We start from the raw sequence: 14,557 nt of genomic DNA, 5'->3' as shown, positions 1-14,557 counted from the left end.
ACTTCCCTATTAAAATTTATATTAACGTAGAAAAAAATATCTATATTAAAAAATCTCTCAAACTACGGTCTACCTGAACCGACTGAGATAAAGCCGACTGGAGTTACGCAAGTAAGTCAGTATCTGAAAAATATAACTGTTTCATTGAAGTCCTAAACGATGCAATTAAAAAGAAAACCCCAAATAAAATAAAAGTTCACAGCAAAATTCACAGAAATCCAGTAGTTTGGTTGGACAATTAGGAGTGTCAGAAAATGAAAGAAACTAAAATTAAAGCCTTTAAAAAAAAACGGATCGTTAAAAAACTCGAAGACTTCATTGAATTTAAACGGGCCAAAGCTGTTATGCGCAAAAAGTGTAAAGCAAAAAATCACTAAACTATTAAAAAACTAATGGACCAAAATTACCTCCTCCTACGTAATCGAAAACTTAGAAAAGAAGTAGCTTTAAATAAAATCTGTCCTCGATAGGTCCTTCGAGACAAAGACTAGATATCAACTTGCACACCAAATCCATTTCTTGAATCAGAATTTACATTTGCCGAATTCAACTTAGAACTCGAGTCTCGAAATGAGAAATCATCACCAAGCTTAGATGGAATCGATTATTTCACTATTAAAAAACTTCTACTCAAATACAAGCTCACATTTGTTGATATATTCAATGAAATTTACTGCACCGGGAATTTTTCAGATGACTAGAAAAATACATAAATACATTTTGTAACCAAATCCGATGGAGTTAATTTTAGACATATTGTTTTAACTTCAGTAGTGTGCAAACATTATGAAACTCTTATTAAAAATAAAATACAGTGGTGGCTTGAGAGACAAAATTTATTGCCTAATAATCAGAGTGGTTTTCGCAAAGGGCAATCTTGTACTGATAATATTTTAAATCTTACTATGTCTATCCAAAGAGCTCTTAGCGATAAAAAAGAACTTTACGGTGTATTCTTTGATATCTGTGGAGCTTTTGATAATGCGTTTTTAGTGACATAAAAGCGTAATACAAAAATTGGCTAATATCGGATGCCCCTACGCATTAATAAAATTTATTAAATTTCTAACATATGAAAGGTACATACATACGAATATTTCCAGTGGAATAAAAGACACTTATAAAGGAGTACCTCAAGGCGGCGTGCTCAGCCCTTTACTTGATATTTTATATGTATTTGATATCCTAAAACAAATACCAAACACGGTTTCAATTTCGCAATACGCTGACGATTTTGCACTTTATCTCAGGAACAAAAACTCATTGCAAAAAGTAGTAAATAAAATAGACAAACTGCAAGCTGTAGGTCTTGAATTAGCCACACATAAGACTTTCTTTATTAGCTTTAATAATCTAAATATTAGAACAGGAAAAACTTAAATAAAAATTAATAATAATTATCAAATCAGATCCTTGGAGACTATTAGATTCTTAGGCATAATATTTGATAATAAACTAACTTTTAATGCCCAGGTTAACAAAATTGTGAGCAAAGGTAATAGAGCGTTAAGTATTATAAAATATCTTTGTGGAACATCCCAGTTAACATTAACCGAGGTCGGTACGTACCCAGTACGCGTTTTTGGGTACGTAGGTACCAATGGTGGAACCAGCCGGCAACGTGGCTGGCACGTACCCGCTTGGGTACCAATGTCCGCTTTCGTGGCAAAAGTTTCTTTCCTGGTACGTACCGGCCTTGGTCAATGTTAACTGGGATGGTGAGGAGCAGATCGAAGTACTACATTTAAAAAAAATTACATTCGACCAATTATTGAGTACTGCTGTTTTGTATACTACCCAATACGAAAGGTAATATTAAAGCGATTAGAGCAAATACAAAACAGAACCATTCGATTAACATACGGCTATCGTAAGTCCACTCCCATAAGCGAACTTCGAGGTGAATCCAAACTTTCGACGCTTGAAGAAAGAGCGACATTCCTTTGTTATATATATTTGGCTAACGTATATAACTAGTAACGAAAGTCTCCTCGTTTGTCAAAATGTCAATAAGTATTATCAGAGAGTACTGTTTAAATATAAGAAAAAACGCAAACGATTGTTTGAAATATGTTTAAAGGTGCTTAAAAATGATACACCTGAGTATTATAAGAAAAATGCTTATCGTATACACGATTATAGCTACAAAACTATTATGACGAGCATTCCGTTTGACAAAACCTTAGGGTTCGAAGTTAAGATAAGTAAAGGCCCGATAAATAAATTCTTCGATTTAACAAAAAACGACAATAGCATATAATAGAGATTTACACAGACGGAAGTAAAGATAGGATCACTAACTACGTGGGAGCGATATGTACATGCCCCAAATTGAATCTCACAATTCAAAGGAAATTAAACTCAAACACTTCTATCTTTACAGCCGAATGTGTTACAATTAACGACGCGTTAGAAATTACAGCCAACATAACAAACCAAACTATCAAAATTTTTTCTGATTCTTTTAGCTCTTAGTGTACTGGAATGTTTAAAAAACTGTAAAATAGACATCCGAGGTGATTCATACATATTTGAAATTAAACAAAAATACCATAAACTAAATTTGGTAAATAGTGGTGTTTGCGTTTAAAAGCATTTGATTCCATCACATCATGGTATCCCAGGAAATGAACAAGCTAACTTAGCAGCAAAAAATGCTTGTGATACAAATGTAAACAATGCACGAAAAAATATAACGTTCACTAGTCTAAAAGAATACTTAAAAAAATATGTATAATAGAATATTTTATGAATTATTATACTGAGAATACTAGACTTTGGTTTGAACGCAAAAATTTAACGCGTGATTACTATAAATAGATGCAGAGCAAATTATGATTTAGCAGCCTCTTTAGAGTCGGTATTATAAATAACTCTATATGTGAATGTCTTATATCTGAACAAGACTTAGATCATATAATTCGGTGATACCTATTGTACACAGAATAAGAAAACAACTTCACAAAAAAATGTATAAAATTAAAATGTATCTCCAAATGAAAGTATCAATGATACTCAAGGAATCTAATGTGAATGCATGTATATTATATCTATTAATAACTTTTAAAGAATGCAATCTTAGTATATAAGAAAATGTAATATTATAATATCCATGTTTAGCTAATAAATCTCATGTAAAATTTAAATGTAATAAATAAAAAAAATAATAATATTTTCTCTTAGCGAAAGAACAATACTTTTAATAAATGTATATTTCTTCGTTGAGTTTATATTTTCAAATCAATGTATAAGAATATAAAATTAATATCTTGATCTAACAGTTGAGTCAGTGAAATTGATTATGTAAATTACTTTGCTTTGATGAAAAGTGATGTTTTCTCTACTATAATTATTTTGTATGCTGAGCAATAACAAAGTACGATCCATATTCAATGCAACAATGTGAGATTTTAATGTGAATGTTGAAAGTGCTAATCTGAATTGAAGTGTATACAAGATTAATGTGAAAAAGGAGTTAAGAAATTAAAAGAGCTTGAACTCATCCTTAAAATTTGAATAATTATGATCTTATAGAAAAATTGAATCCGATAAAGCTTGTATTAAATTTTGTTTTGAGCTGAACAATAGAAATGTAGTGTAATAAGGTACAAATAATAAAAGCTGTTGTGTTCTATGAAAAATATCAAAATGAAGTACGATCCATTAATTACTCTTGGAAACTCTAGCCAAAATAAGCAGAATGAACAGCTCAGTATTTATATATGATATACACACACACCACGCACACGCACACACGCACACACACACACACACACCCTCATCGAGAAAAGTCGCGTTGCTACTCGTGAGCCGTGGGTTCACCATGTTAGTATGTTTCAGTAAGGGCCGCAAGAGTGCGCGTCGCGTTTTCAATAATTGTCGTTGTATGCGCGAGAGAGCAGCAGCAGTCTGCGTGTGTCGAGTGCATGCGTGCGCCTCTTCGGCTGTTGAACTGTTGCCTGTTTATTTCCTTTGCAAGTAACACCGGATCAATTGCAGAAAAATGACCCAAGAAGGCCAGTAAGTATTCAATAAATTCTTTAATAATTTTGATAGTCGTTAGATTGACAATCCAATCATCTTTTCATCAAACATAAAATGTGAATCTTTTATGAATAGCCGAAATAAAGCCAACGCTTTCGCGAGAACACGCAGGGGCTTGTCCAACCGCGCCATGTTGATGGCGAGAGCGGCATGGATTTTATTGATTCTCGAAATTTCCGTCTACCTTTCATATTCATTTATTTTAGTCTTTACTATTTTTTGTTAATTTTTTGTCAGTTAATTGAGACTTTATTGTATCATGATTATTCCTCGTGTATGTCATCATTAATGCGACATTATTCCTGTTGTCTTTGTAACATGGCCTTTGAACTATAGTTGGCGAGTTAGCTCCGTCTCTTTCTTTCTCTTGTAGTCTCAAGTCTCGATGAAGTGTCGTTTCTACCGACCGCGTGTGCGTAATGTGATCGCGTGGATCCGGTTTCTATTGGTCACAGAAATAAAAAAAAATCGTGGCCCTTGACTAATGATAACAATTTAACACATGCGCTTCGAAAAATCTTACTTTTTCCATCTCAGTCTTAAGCTCTTTTGTATGTAAAGCGTGAGCAAACTGGTCGTCTATTTTTCTATATTAAGGTAGCATTTGCCGGGAAATTGACGTGGTGACTGGCGATTTTCTTGATTTCTTATTTCTGACGCTGTTTTTTAATTTACGTGTAGTAATAAGACTAAAAAATATACAGCAGGATGGATATGTGAGTTTCCTTTTTTTTTTGTCAATACAATAGTCAGCTTTGTAATAGTTGTAATTTCTATAAGTTTGTCATAAATTATAAGTAACTCTTTTTCTGCCTTTCTTAGGGTCACCCCTCCACCAGTAATATGGGCTCAGAGGAGCAATCTCTTGTTTGTGACAATCTGTTTAGAGGATTGTGCAGACCCCACTATAAAAGTTGAAGCGGACAAAGTTTATTTTAAAGGTGTTGGAGGGACAGAAAAGAAGTTACATGAAGTCATTATAAATCTGTACAAAGAAATCGATCCAGATAAGACAGTGCAGAGTCCAAAGGGAAGAAATTTTGAATTGGTACTTTACAAAAAAGAAAGTGGTCCTTTTTGGCCAAGACTCACCCAAGAAAACAAAAAGTTCCATTGGTTGAAGAGTGATTTCAACAAATGGCAAGATGAAGACGAGAGCGACGAAGAGGCTGGAAACATGAACTCTAATAGTTTAGAAGAGGTACTTTCTGATTCTTAATTTTTTATATATTTGCAATATTAAAACTGAATGTTATTATTTAACACCTACGTTATTTATAGATGATGCGTCAGATGGGTGGACTTGGTGGTGAAGGTAGTGGTTTTGGTGGTGAGGGTACTGGAATTGGTGGTGAATACAATATTGACAAGCCTAACTTTGATGATTTGGATATGGGTGGAGAAGATGGACCAGACAGTGATGACGACGAAATGCCAGACTTAGAATGAAAACTCTAAATATTATTACTTATATCCCATCAAAGAAGTTGAGACATGCAAAAGATTGTTGCAAGTTCATAAATATTAATTATTAGAACATGCGTTTAAATATTGAATTGCAAACAATTTTTGCAGTTTAAGTGATGGCCAAGTTGGCACCAGTGAGCCAGTCTCAAAAAAAAAAAAAAAAAAAAAAAAAAAAAATCCAACATGTTGATGAACACCAATTAAATAACGGTGTTAACTAACAGTTTACTCACTTTAAAAAATCCATCTTTCATACCTTTGTAATTCCCGTTAGACTTTAGTTTATAAACTAAGTTATATGGTAAAGCTTTTTTAATAATGATTGATTAAATGTGTAAAATAAACTTCGTTTTTCTTTTATTTATTTATGAAACTTGCAAACCTATGTTATATACACATTTTTTCTACGTAATTGCTATGCAACTCTTGAAATAAGTTATGCAATGAATTTTTATAACAGTGAATGTTGAAGTAATGTAATGGATTAAGTATATGCAGATTAAGGAGTTTTTATCCTACAATATTAGATGCACCACGAAGAGCTAAATACCCAGCTGTAATATCCATCGGTAAACTTCGTACTGTCATAAATTCATCTGCACTTGCGAAATACAGCTTTGTCTGTGGATCTGTATAATGTGCCTGTAAATCCATTAGTACTTTATTTACCACTCGTATTTAAATGTGCATCTTTTTTAACTTTGTATAAAATGAATAATTGGTAATTGATAATATGAACTAAATTTTTTTACTTACTGGTAAGCCTGATATGTCGGAGTATTTTTTTGCTGGTTTGAAACTAGGCGGTGCATTTATTGAGCTGTCTATAATTGTAAAACGAAATGGAGCAATAAATACAATGCAAATTTTATGTAGATTATTGAATTTCAAATACAACTCACAATGGACTGCTTCAGGGGGCCAGGGTAAAGTACGTTCTTGAGCTAAAATTTGCTTCAGAGATCTCCAAATTCTTTTTTTCCCTGAATTGTTTGTAGATCGAGATTTTTCTTTAAGCGATTTATTTTTAAAGATAGGTGCAGGCTTTTTATTTGATTCACCACTTCCTTCTTCATTCACCATCATAAAATAAAACTATGAGATGTAAATATTTATTAGACAAACCTTAATTGTTCGATAAAAAAATATGAAGATATAATTTTTATTTGTATGTAATGGACAGTTGAAAATATAAGTGTTTAATTACTTCACTTATTATTTTTAACTAACAAGATAAAATATTTGTTCTAATAATACTTAAAATATTTAAAAAATCAAGTATATTTTAGAAAAAACCAAAAGATAACCTGATGTACTTAACCAAAACACGATCATTATTTTGAAGCATAATACCTATTTCGACTACCAACTATTTGCGACGTTTAAAGACTACTATAGTCAGTTCTACTGATGTTTGAGTATAGGATATATTGATACGCTTGAATAAAGTAACGGTAAAAATATTCCATTATTTTTTTACAATTTTCATGAAACAAGTCACTTAAATATTCTTTTTTACTTAAATAATAAAACTGATATTTTGTTGTAAAAACTAATGTAAAGTAACAAAAATTTCCCAACACCTATACATGTGACAGCAAAAGTTTTTCTTGGTTACACGAAATATCGATTATTCACTCTGCTTGTCTTCGAAGGGTACGTGTTACGATTCCATTCACATATGTGATCAATGAAAGTAGCAGTTGCATAATCAAAGGTGATGCAGTTGTTTAAATGAAAATGAAATTACGTTTTCTTAAACTTTTATTTGTAATCCCGAAAGCTTTTTACCATCAGTCACAAAACTGCAGTATGTGGCTTATTATATAATCAACTTCTAATTTTCATCATGAGCATATACGTTGCAATAATTACAATAGCAAAGTCAGTTTTATATAAAAATTTAAAATTAATATCTATAAGTAAAGAATATTAACAAAATCAGTATAACTAATACAATATAATATCATCCGACTTATCGATATTTTGATATATATATATATATATATAAATATATATATAGAATAAAACGCATGTGCTGAGCAGGCGCATAATACAAAAATAGTGGGGACGTAGGAGGGAACAATCTGGGGATAGGCATCGCGGATTGAGATTTGGATTCACCTTTGAGACAGCTTGAAGGTCGTAAGGACAGTTGGGCATTTTACTGTTATACTTTTTTGTGAATTTTTACAGATTATTACAGTTTTTCGCCTTTTACGAGGCAACAGTCGAATTCAGTCAAAATGGCACGTAAATTTTTCGTTGGAGGTAATTGGAAGATGAACGGTAATAAGAAAGAAATTGACGATATTGTCGCATTCTTGAAAGCCGGGCCCCTTGATCCTAATGTTGGTATGTAGAATATATTTTTAATTATTCAGATTACATTTTATAAGTCACGTTAATTTGTTATGGGAGCTTTTCATTTATTTAGTCAAATTTATTAATGTAACTCCAATTAGTAGTGTTTATCCAGTGTTCAACTGATATACAAATTCTTTAAAGCTTTCCAAAATTACTTTGAAAAAATTATCATTTTGAAATCATAAAGGCTTTATTTATAGAATTGTAAAGCATTCTTAAGAAAAATTCTTTTTTGATTACATCAGATTGAGTAAATGAAATCTTAAGATTTTTTCAATTTCATTGACATGATCTCAGAACTATAAGAATTTTAATAATTTGTTTATTTTAATTATTTTAGATAACTAGATTTATCACTGTCAATAAATAATGGTATAACTAAACTTATTTATTTTTCAGAGGTTGTTGTTGGAGTTCCTGCAATATATTTATCGTACACAAAAGGGATCTTGCCTAATAATATAGGCATTAGTGCACAAAACTGTTATAAAGTACCAAAAGGTGCTTTTACTGGAGAAATAAGCCCTGCTATGCTTTTAGATAATGGGATCTCATGGGTGATTCTAGGTCACTCTGAACGAAGAAATGTGTTTGGAGAGAATGATGAACTAGTTGCTGAAAAAACTGCTCATGCTTTGGAAGCTGGTGTGAAAGTATGTTGATAAATCTTATATACTATAACTTTTGCTGAACTTTTCTGGATAATACAAGGCTTTTTAATGCTACAAGGTGATTGCTTGTATTGGTGAGAAATTGGAAGAAAGAGAGTCTGGAAAAACCGAAGAAGTTGTATTCAGACAAACAAAAGCAATTGCTGACAAAATCAAGTCATGGGATAATGTGGTTGTAGCATATGAGCCAGTGTGGGCCATTGGTACTGGTAAGACTGCTACTCCTCAACAAGCTCAAGATGTCCATGACAAACTTCGAGCATGGTTTGCTAAAAATGTCAGCCCAGTAGTAGCAGAATCTGTGAGAATTATTTATGGTGGTTCAGTGACTGCAGATAATGCTAAAGATTTAGCTAAAGAGAAGGATATTGATGGATTCCTTGTAGGAGGAGCTTCTCTAAAACCTGATTTTATTAAGATTGTCAATGCAAAACAGTGAAATGGAACGTAAATAAAAATCAAAACTATTGTGTTCCAATGCAGACTAAGATATTACATTCTTTTAATTTTAATATGAGGTCTACATGCTTAACCCTTATGTTCAGATGTGATTTTCTTAAAAACAAAATATTTTTAAAAAATTAGCTATCAGAAAAATATTATAACTGTTAGTACTATTACAGTTAATTTATCATCATTGTAAATGCTGTAAAAATGTGAAGCAAAATGAAACAGTAAATTTAGATTACAAATAATAATGCTGTATTTATTTACAAAACATTTTATCATAAAAAATGATAATTACTTGATCTCTCCTCTATTAATAACTCCAGTAGGCTTTTGTAAATTCTTAATTATATTCAAACCATCTTGTTTAACTCTGGCACATGCTATTTTAACAATTGATTTGAAGGTACGTGGTTCCCACACTGCTAGCTCAGCCAAACTTTTAGAATTCAAGAGAATATTACACCTTAATAAACCTTCTTTCAATGCTTTCAAATTCATACCATGTTCTATACAAGCTGCATCAACTCTTTCATGTGACACCTACAAATAAATCAAATAATAGACACTCTGTTGTTAAAAATTGAATTAATTAATATGTTAAAGTAGTTATTTATTACCATTCTCTGGTATGATCTTTGAGCTTGTCTTCCTTTGGTTGCAAATTGTAAAGATCGGTGCACTGCTCTAATAGCCATACTATAACAATTTCTAAAACGTCCTTTAAAGTGCTACAAATTATGAATACAAAATATAAAAGCTTACATAAATATTTGAATATTAAAGTAATGACAATCAAACTTAAAGAGAGTTAAATACATCTATTAAAAAAGCAAGTAAAGGTATTTACAGCTGATAATTTGAAGATACGTCTTTTTCGCCAAAACTCATCAGGTCCCCTTGATCTTGCATATCGTACTAAAGATTGAAGAACCATTTTTCCAAATTTAATTTGCAATTAAACTATTCTTACTTCATAATCAGCTTTTGTTAATTTTAATACGAGGCAAAACAGCGAGGAGGTTATGGTTTATCTTATATATGAATACGAATATAAGAAACCATGTGCAAGAGCTACGATCGATAATATTGGTATCGATAATATCGATGTATTAACACGTACCACGCACGATTCACCAAACAGTCCCATTTAATTATTCGGTATAGGCCTGCCTCGCCTCCTGGGGGCCTATTCTGAAAAAAAATTTTGTGGTAAATCAGTTTGTCACTTCAGTTTACCACAGAATTAATCACTTTAGATGTGATAAATGCTTATGACATGTGCTAAAATTTTTTTTCAGAATAGGCCCCGTGCTAAAATTTTTTTTCAGAATAGGCCCCCTGTATACAGTCTCCATGAACCGGAGTCTTAGGGTCTGTCTCCATAGGGCCTGCCTGAGTCCGTCCGAGCCGGCCGAGATTTTTTATGGGCACGCCATCTCTATAATTTCGTGTTCATGCGTTTCTCGTATTGGCTGCGTCCGATCGGGCTCGTTTATGTAAACGCAGCCATTCACTATGAAACTCGCCATTGGATACGAAATTATAGAGATGGCGTGCCCATAAAAAATCTCGGCCGGCTCGGACGGACTCAGGCAGGCCCTATGGAGACAGACCCTTATGAAGATTCTCCACGCAACAAATTTCTGCCAACGTAAGAATTCAAAATAACCTAACTTTGCAATTTTATACAACATAATCTCATAAGTGATAACGAAATTACTACAATTTTCAAACGTTTTTAATATTATAATTAATCTGAACAATATTTTAGTGGTAACTATTGGGTAATATTTTGAATAATTTGAATACGCTTTTTAAAAATATACTAGTTGTATTTAAGTTTGTCTAGTAATTTTGAGTTTATGTTAAACATTTGACCATTTCAAGTTGGCAGCAGTAGAAAAGTCACTAGAAAGTGCTTGTCGCACACGATTTTTGTGCGTCTATTGGAGAATCAGCAATATGGTGGCTTCTTGTCCAACACTTTCTAAATAATACTATACATTGTATATAGAAATTCCGCATTACTATTTCCATGCTCCGCGTGTTCGGTAATTCGGTATTTAGTTTTCTGCTTTCTGCAGTAGCGTCCAAGCGTTGAATAAGTATGATACATGAATTTTAAATATAATCATTATTTGTGTTTCATATATTTTTATAATTTATTATAAATCGTATTGAGAAGAATATACAAAAATGTCTAAGAGAAATAGGTCAGTATAAGGTGCAAATCGATTATTGAACGATACGTATTACATGATCCGTCAAATATTCCATTGCTCATACGCAATATACAATGAGCGTACAGAAATATTATTTATATAAAAATAAAATTTTATTTTGACTTTCAGAGTTGCAGATAATGAAGTATCTGATGAAGAAATGGAAGATATAGATATGAATGCAATGGTAGATTCGGAAGAAGAGTTATCAGATGGTGAAAGAAAGTTATTAGAAAAAATACGCCAAAAAAGGCAGAAAAGAAATTATGATAGTGAGGATGAAGTTATGGGATTTGAGGATGAAGATGCAGATGAAGATGAAGATGAAAGAGACTCAATGGCATCCGATATTGAAGGTCTTGAAGAAAAATTTGATTTACCCAATGAAAAAGCTTGGGGTAAAAGGAAACAGGCATATTATTCTGCTGATTATGTCGATCCAGATTATACTTCTGTTAGTCAAAAAGATATTGCTGATGCTGAAATGGAAGAACAGGAAGCTAGAAATTTGCAAAAAAGAATAGCTGAACAGCTTGATGAAGCTGATTTTGGTTTAGATTTAGTAATATCAAGAAAAGATGACACTGATTTTGATAAAGATGGGGAACACATTAAAACTGATTTAAGTAAATTAAGTAAAAGACAGAAACAAGAACTTCTAGAGAAAGAAAGTCCAGAATTTGTACCTCTGGTAACTGACTTTTCAGGTAATTCTTTTATTCTTTCTGTGTAAGTTATTGTATAAGATCTTGTAATTAATATGGTTTTTATTTATTCTAGAAAGATTAACAGAAATGAAGACTATCTTAGGACCTTTTCTGAATCTTGTAGAAAATTCAAATTGTCCAGATTGTTTTGCAACTAATTTTATAAGAAAAAAGTATGATTTGCTTTTACACTATTGTATAAATATTTCTTTTTATTTAATGTTGAAATCAAAGAGAGAATCAGTTGCTTCCCATCCTGTAATAAAGAGATTAGCGCAGTATCGCCAATTACTATCACAGTTTGAGGAATGTCAAGGAGATCTTTTAGATAAAGTTCAACTAATTCTAGAAGCAAACAAAAATGGAGAATCTTTGTATAGTTCAGTTGAAACAAATACTGTAAATAAAACTATTAAAAATATCGAACTTGAAGTCAGTGGTAGTAAGAAATATAAAAAGAAGGTTGTATTTGAAGATTTTAATTCTGATGAAGATTATGAAGAAATACCAAAATCAGACTTCAATCATTTAGAATATGATGAAGAAAATAAGGAAACTAAAAATGATCTCGAAAAGAGAGGTATAACATATCAAATAGCCAAAAATAGGGGTCTCACCCCACACAGGAAGAAGGAGCAACGCAATCCTAGAGTTAAACACAGAAATAAGTATCGCAAAGCTATTATTCGTAGAAAAGGAGCTATTCGACCAGTTAGAAAAGAAATTACCAAATATGATGGAGAAATATCTGGTATCAAAGCTAGTGTTAAGAAGAGTATTAAGCTTAAATAAATTTTACACTGTAAATGATTATTCAAAAATAAAATACATTATTCAAGTATTATGTAATATAGGTTTTATATGTAAATGTAAAATGTAAAATGTAAAAACTTCTTAGAATGAATAAATTCTTTATTAAGTGGAATAAGTATGAAACAATGATACCTAAATGCTAACAGACTTTAAAAAAACGTAATTCAAGTAACAAGTGTCTGTAAGACAGTACAGGCTTAACAGTCCATTTATGCAATGACATTTGACTTCATAATTTTCGTCAGATACACATTCGGTTCATGACAATCACAATAATTAACCTATGACAAACTAAAGTGTCTTAAGCTTCCAATTTAGCCAAGATATCTGATTCACGGAACAAATGATATTCTTTGTTTTCTTCAAGCTCTACTTTGGTTCCACCATATTCAGGAAGTAGAACAGTATCTCCAACCTTGATACTTGGTGGAATGTGTTCTCCTTTCTGTACAAACAAAAAATATTTGTATAATTTAATTTTCAAGTGATTAAATTATTTACGCAGATATTGGAGATGGAAAATACATACATCATTTCTTTGTCCTGGTCCTATCGCTACAACAGTTCCTCGCAAAACTTTGCCTTGTGCTTTCTCAGGAATAACAATCCCTCCCTTGGTTTTAGTGACAGCTTCTGCTCGCTGTATGAGTACTCTGTCAAACAGAGGAATAAGCCTTTTAACAGCAGCTGCAGCAGCCTGAAAGTTGTTACATGGTTTCATTAACACAAATTCATGATCAAGATTTTAAGAAATTTCATCTTAGAATTTTCAATTTTTTCAAAATTAGATAATTGAAAATTGAAAAAAGTTAACAGCATTAATTTTTCATTCAAAAGTATTTATGGGATATTTACATCCTGAAAATTTTTTTTAATTACGTAATTACGTATTTAGGAGATAATACACGAGACAATCTATTCCTATGCAATACATCCTCGTTGGATCAACCCGTTCAACACCATTTTATCATATTTTACTTTCTAAATATATACACATTCAAACCTTGATGGCTATTTGAGAATTAATCTTGTAATTATGAAATGTAAATTAACTTACCATAATTAAAATATGTTTTACAGAAGCAAGAAACACAGAGTAAAACCTCGTGCACGCGCTGCGTGAGTAACCTATGAAACCTCTGCCGGCGTCCGTGTCGATCTGCGGCCAAGTACGCTTTCGCTCTTTTCTCCTCCTTCTCGAATCTTCCGCCGTTCGCAACGCGTGTATGCTATGAGTGCCTTATTTCCCCTTCTTATTGCTCCACGGTTATCTATCTCTTTCTTGCTCGACTACTCCGAATATGGCTGGATTACGTAACCGGCTATTCAGAAAGATAATAATTTGTTCTGAATATGAAAATAGTCAGAACAATTTATCCAAGTCAATAAATTTTATGCTAAAAATTGAATTTTAAAAAAGCTGATCGAATTTTTAAAATTCAGTTCCATTTAGCTAAAAATTTTGTTCAATACTATTCGTGTAAAAACATGTGGCTCCAGCGTGCAGAACGACCACATGGTCACGGCGCACCGTTGCATTTTAGCGTCCGTCCACGTGTTTCGCCCATTTTATCAAAATCATTTCAACTTTGCGAGAAAGATCATTAAAGATTTCTCAATCTTTAGATTATCCAGTGAATATTTTTGTCCTGTAAGTTTCTCGGAAAAATCTTCATTCTTTTTTCTTTTAGAACGCCCTTAAAAAAACAAGTGAACTTGCAATATATGTATGGTAGTCACAAAATAAACATTATGAGACATTGCTCTCGACATGAACTATTTATAACGTGAACGAATAAAAGAAATATCTTTTCAA

At 32.0% G+C, this 14,557-nt stretch overlaps 6 protein-coding genes across 13 annotated transcripts; 3 read left to right on the top strand and 3 right to left on the bottom strand.

Annotated features, from left to right (window-relative positions):
* The first annotated feature begins 3,868 nt into the window (after positions 1-3,868).
* On the top strand, positions 3,869-5,855 carry LOC131666361 (prostaglandin E synthase 3). The gene is made up of 3 exons (XM_058938982.1): positions 3,869-4,020; positions 4,867-5,245; positions 5,326-5,855. The coding sequence occupies exons 1-3, from the start codon at positions 4,004-4,006 to the stop codon at positions 5,491-5,493; spliced, it is 564 nt and encodes a 187-aa protein (XP_058794965.1). The 5' UTR covers positions 3,869-4,003; the 3' UTR covers positions 5,494-5,855.
* A 137-nt stretch (positions 5,856-5,992) lies between these two features.
* Positions 5,993-7,351, bottom strand: LOC131666376 (INO80 complex subunit C). Of its 6 annotated transcripts, none has more exons than XM_058939039.1 (4): positions 7,262-7,351; positions 6,414-6,606; positions 6,268-6,335; positions 5,993-6,153 (listed from the first exon to the last, which is right to left on the bottom strand). In XM_058939039.1, exons 2-4 carry the CDS (start codon positions 6,595-6,597, stop codon positions 6,022-6,024), a joined length of 384 nt encoding a protein of 127 aa, XP_058795022.1. In that variant the 5' UTR covers positions 6,598-6,606; positions 7,262-7,351; the 3' UTR covers positions 5,993-6,021. The 6 variants fall into 6 exon arrangements, with proteins under 6 accessions (XP_058795022.1, XP_058795014.1, XP_058795006.1 ...); XM_058939031.1 differs by lacking the exon at positions 7,262-7,351 and adding an exon at positions 7,095-7,228; XM_058939023.1 differs by lacking the exon at positions 7,262-7,351 and adding an exon at positions 6,865-6,998.
* Positions 6,877-8,994, top strand: LOC131666346 (triosephosphate isomerase). Of its 3 annotated transcripts, none has more exons than XM_058938969.1 (4): positions 6,877-6,965; positions 7,708-7,866; positions 8,278-8,531; positions 8,608-8,994. In XM_058938969.1, exons 2-4 carry the CDS (start codon positions 7,758-7,760, stop codon positions 8,986-8,988), a joined length of 744 nt encoding a protein of 247 aa, XP_058794952.1. In that variant the 5' UTR covers positions 6,877-6,965; positions 7,708-7,757; the 3' UTR covers positions 8,989-8,994. The 3 variants fall into 3 exon arrangements, with proteins under 3 accessions (XP_058794952.1, XP_058794943.1, XP_058794934.1); XM_058938960.1 differs by lacking the exon at positions 6,877-6,965 and adding an exon at positions 7,047-7,167; XM_058938951.1 differs by lacking the exon at positions 6,877-6,965 and adding an exon at positions 7,219-7,321.
* Positions 8,995-9,283: 289 nt separating this feature from the next.
* LOC131666369 (large ribosomal subunit protein bL20m) lies at positions 9,284-10,328 on the bottom strand. The gene is made up of 3 exons (XM_058938994.1): positions 9,847-10,328; positions 9,617-9,727; positions 9,284-9,539 (listed from the first exon to the last, which is right to left on the bottom strand). The coding sequence occupies exons 1-3, from the start codon at positions 9,931-9,933 to the stop codon at positions 9,291-9,293; spliced, it is 447 nt and encodes a 148-aa protein (XP_058794977.1). The 5' UTR covers positions 9,934-10,328; the 3' UTR covers positions 9,284-9,290.
* A 639-nt stretch (positions 10,329-10,967) lies between these two features.
* On the top strand, positions 10,968-12,821 carry LOC131664164 (something about silencing protein 10). Its single transcript, XM_058935055.1, has 4 exons — positions 10,968-11,104; positions 11,185-11,212; positions 11,351-11,928; positions 12,002-12,821. The coding sequence occupies exons 2-4, from the start codon at positions 11,196-11,198 to the stop codon at positions 12,718-12,720; spliced, it is 1,314 nt and encodes a 437-aa protein (XP_058791038.1). The 5' UTR covers positions 10,968-11,104; positions 11,185-11,195; the 3' UTR covers positions 12,721-12,821.
* LOC131664170 (10 kDa heat shock protein, mitochondrial) lies at positions 12,820-13,943 on the bottom strand. Its single transcript, XM_058935060.1, has 3 exons — positions 13,799-13,943; positions 13,271-13,438; positions 12,820-13,186 (listed from the first exon to the last, which is right to left on the bottom strand). The coding sequence occupies exons 1-3, from the start codon at positions 13,799-13,801 to the stop codon at positions 13,043-13,045; spliced, it is 315 nt and encodes a 104-aa protein (XP_058791043.1). The 5' UTR covers positions 13,802-13,943; the 3' UTR covers positions 12,820-13,042.
* Between the last annotated feature and the right edge of the window lie 614 nt (positions 13,944-14,557).

Source organism: Phymastichus coffea, unplaced genomic scaffold (genome assembly GCF_024137745.1).
Source record: "Phymastichus coffea isolate CEN01 unplaced genomic scaffold, Cenicafe_Pcof_1.1 PCOF00003, whole genome shotgun sequence".
NCBI lineage: Eukaryota > Metazoa > Arthropoda > Insecta > Hymenoptera > Eulophidae > Phymastichus > Phymastichus coffea.
Note: the sequence above shows the minus strand (reverse complement) of the source record. Positions and strands in the feature narration are given on the sequence as shown.

Bases quoted from the DNA above. Each gene is read 5' to 3' on its own strand.
- LOC131666361 (XM_058938982.1), top strand. The intron at 5,246-5,325 runs GTACTTTCTGAT...CGTTATTTATAG, and splicing joins ACTCTAATAGTTTAGAAGAG to ATGATGCGTCAGATGGGTGG.
- LOC131666376 (XM_058939006.1), bottom strand. From the start codon at position 6,859: ATGCTTCAAAATAATGATCGTGTTTTG. The intron at 6,607-6,832 runs GTTAAGTACATC...TACATCTCATAG, and splicing joins AAAATAATGATCGTGTTTTG to TTTTATTTTATGATGGTGAA. The intron at 6,336-6,413 runs GTGAGTTGTATT...TTACAATTATAG, and splicing joins GCCCCCTGAAGCAGTCCATT to ACAGCTCAATAAATGCACCG.
- LOC131666346 (XM_058938951.1), top strand. From the start codon at position 7,246: ATGAAAATGAAATTACGTTTTCTTAAACTTTTATTTGTAATCCCGAAA. The intron at 7,322-7,707 runs GTATGTGGCTTA...GAATTTTTACAG, and splicing joins CCATCAGTCACAAAACTGCA to ATTATTACAGTTTTTCGCCT. The intron at 8,532-8,607 runs GTATGTTGATAA...TAATGCTACAAG, and splicing joins CTTTGGAAGCTGGTGTGAAA to GTGATTGCTTGTATTGGTGA.
- LOC131666369 (XM_058938994.1), bottom strand. From the start codon at position 9,933: ATGGTTCTTCAATCTTTAGTACGATATGCAAGATCAAGGGGACCTGAT. The intron at 9,728-9,846 runs GTAAATACCTTT...CATAATTTGTAG, and splicing joins GTATCTTCAAATTATCAGCT to CACTTTAAAGGACGTTTTAG. The intron at 9,540-9,616 runs GTAATAAATAAC...ATTTATTTGTAG, and splicing joins AAAGATCATACCAGAGAATG to GTGTCACATGAAAGAGTTGA.
- LOC131664164 (XM_058935055.1), top strand. The intron at 11,929-12,001 runs GTAATTCTTTTA...TATTTATTCTAG, and splicing joins TCTGGTAACTGACTTTTCAG to AAAGATTAACAGAAATGAAG.
- LOC131664170 (XM_058935060.1), bottom strand. The intron at 13,187-13,270 runs GTATGTATTTTC...TTGTTTGTACAG, and splicing joins GACCAGGACAAAGAAATGAT to AAAGGAGAACACATTCCACC.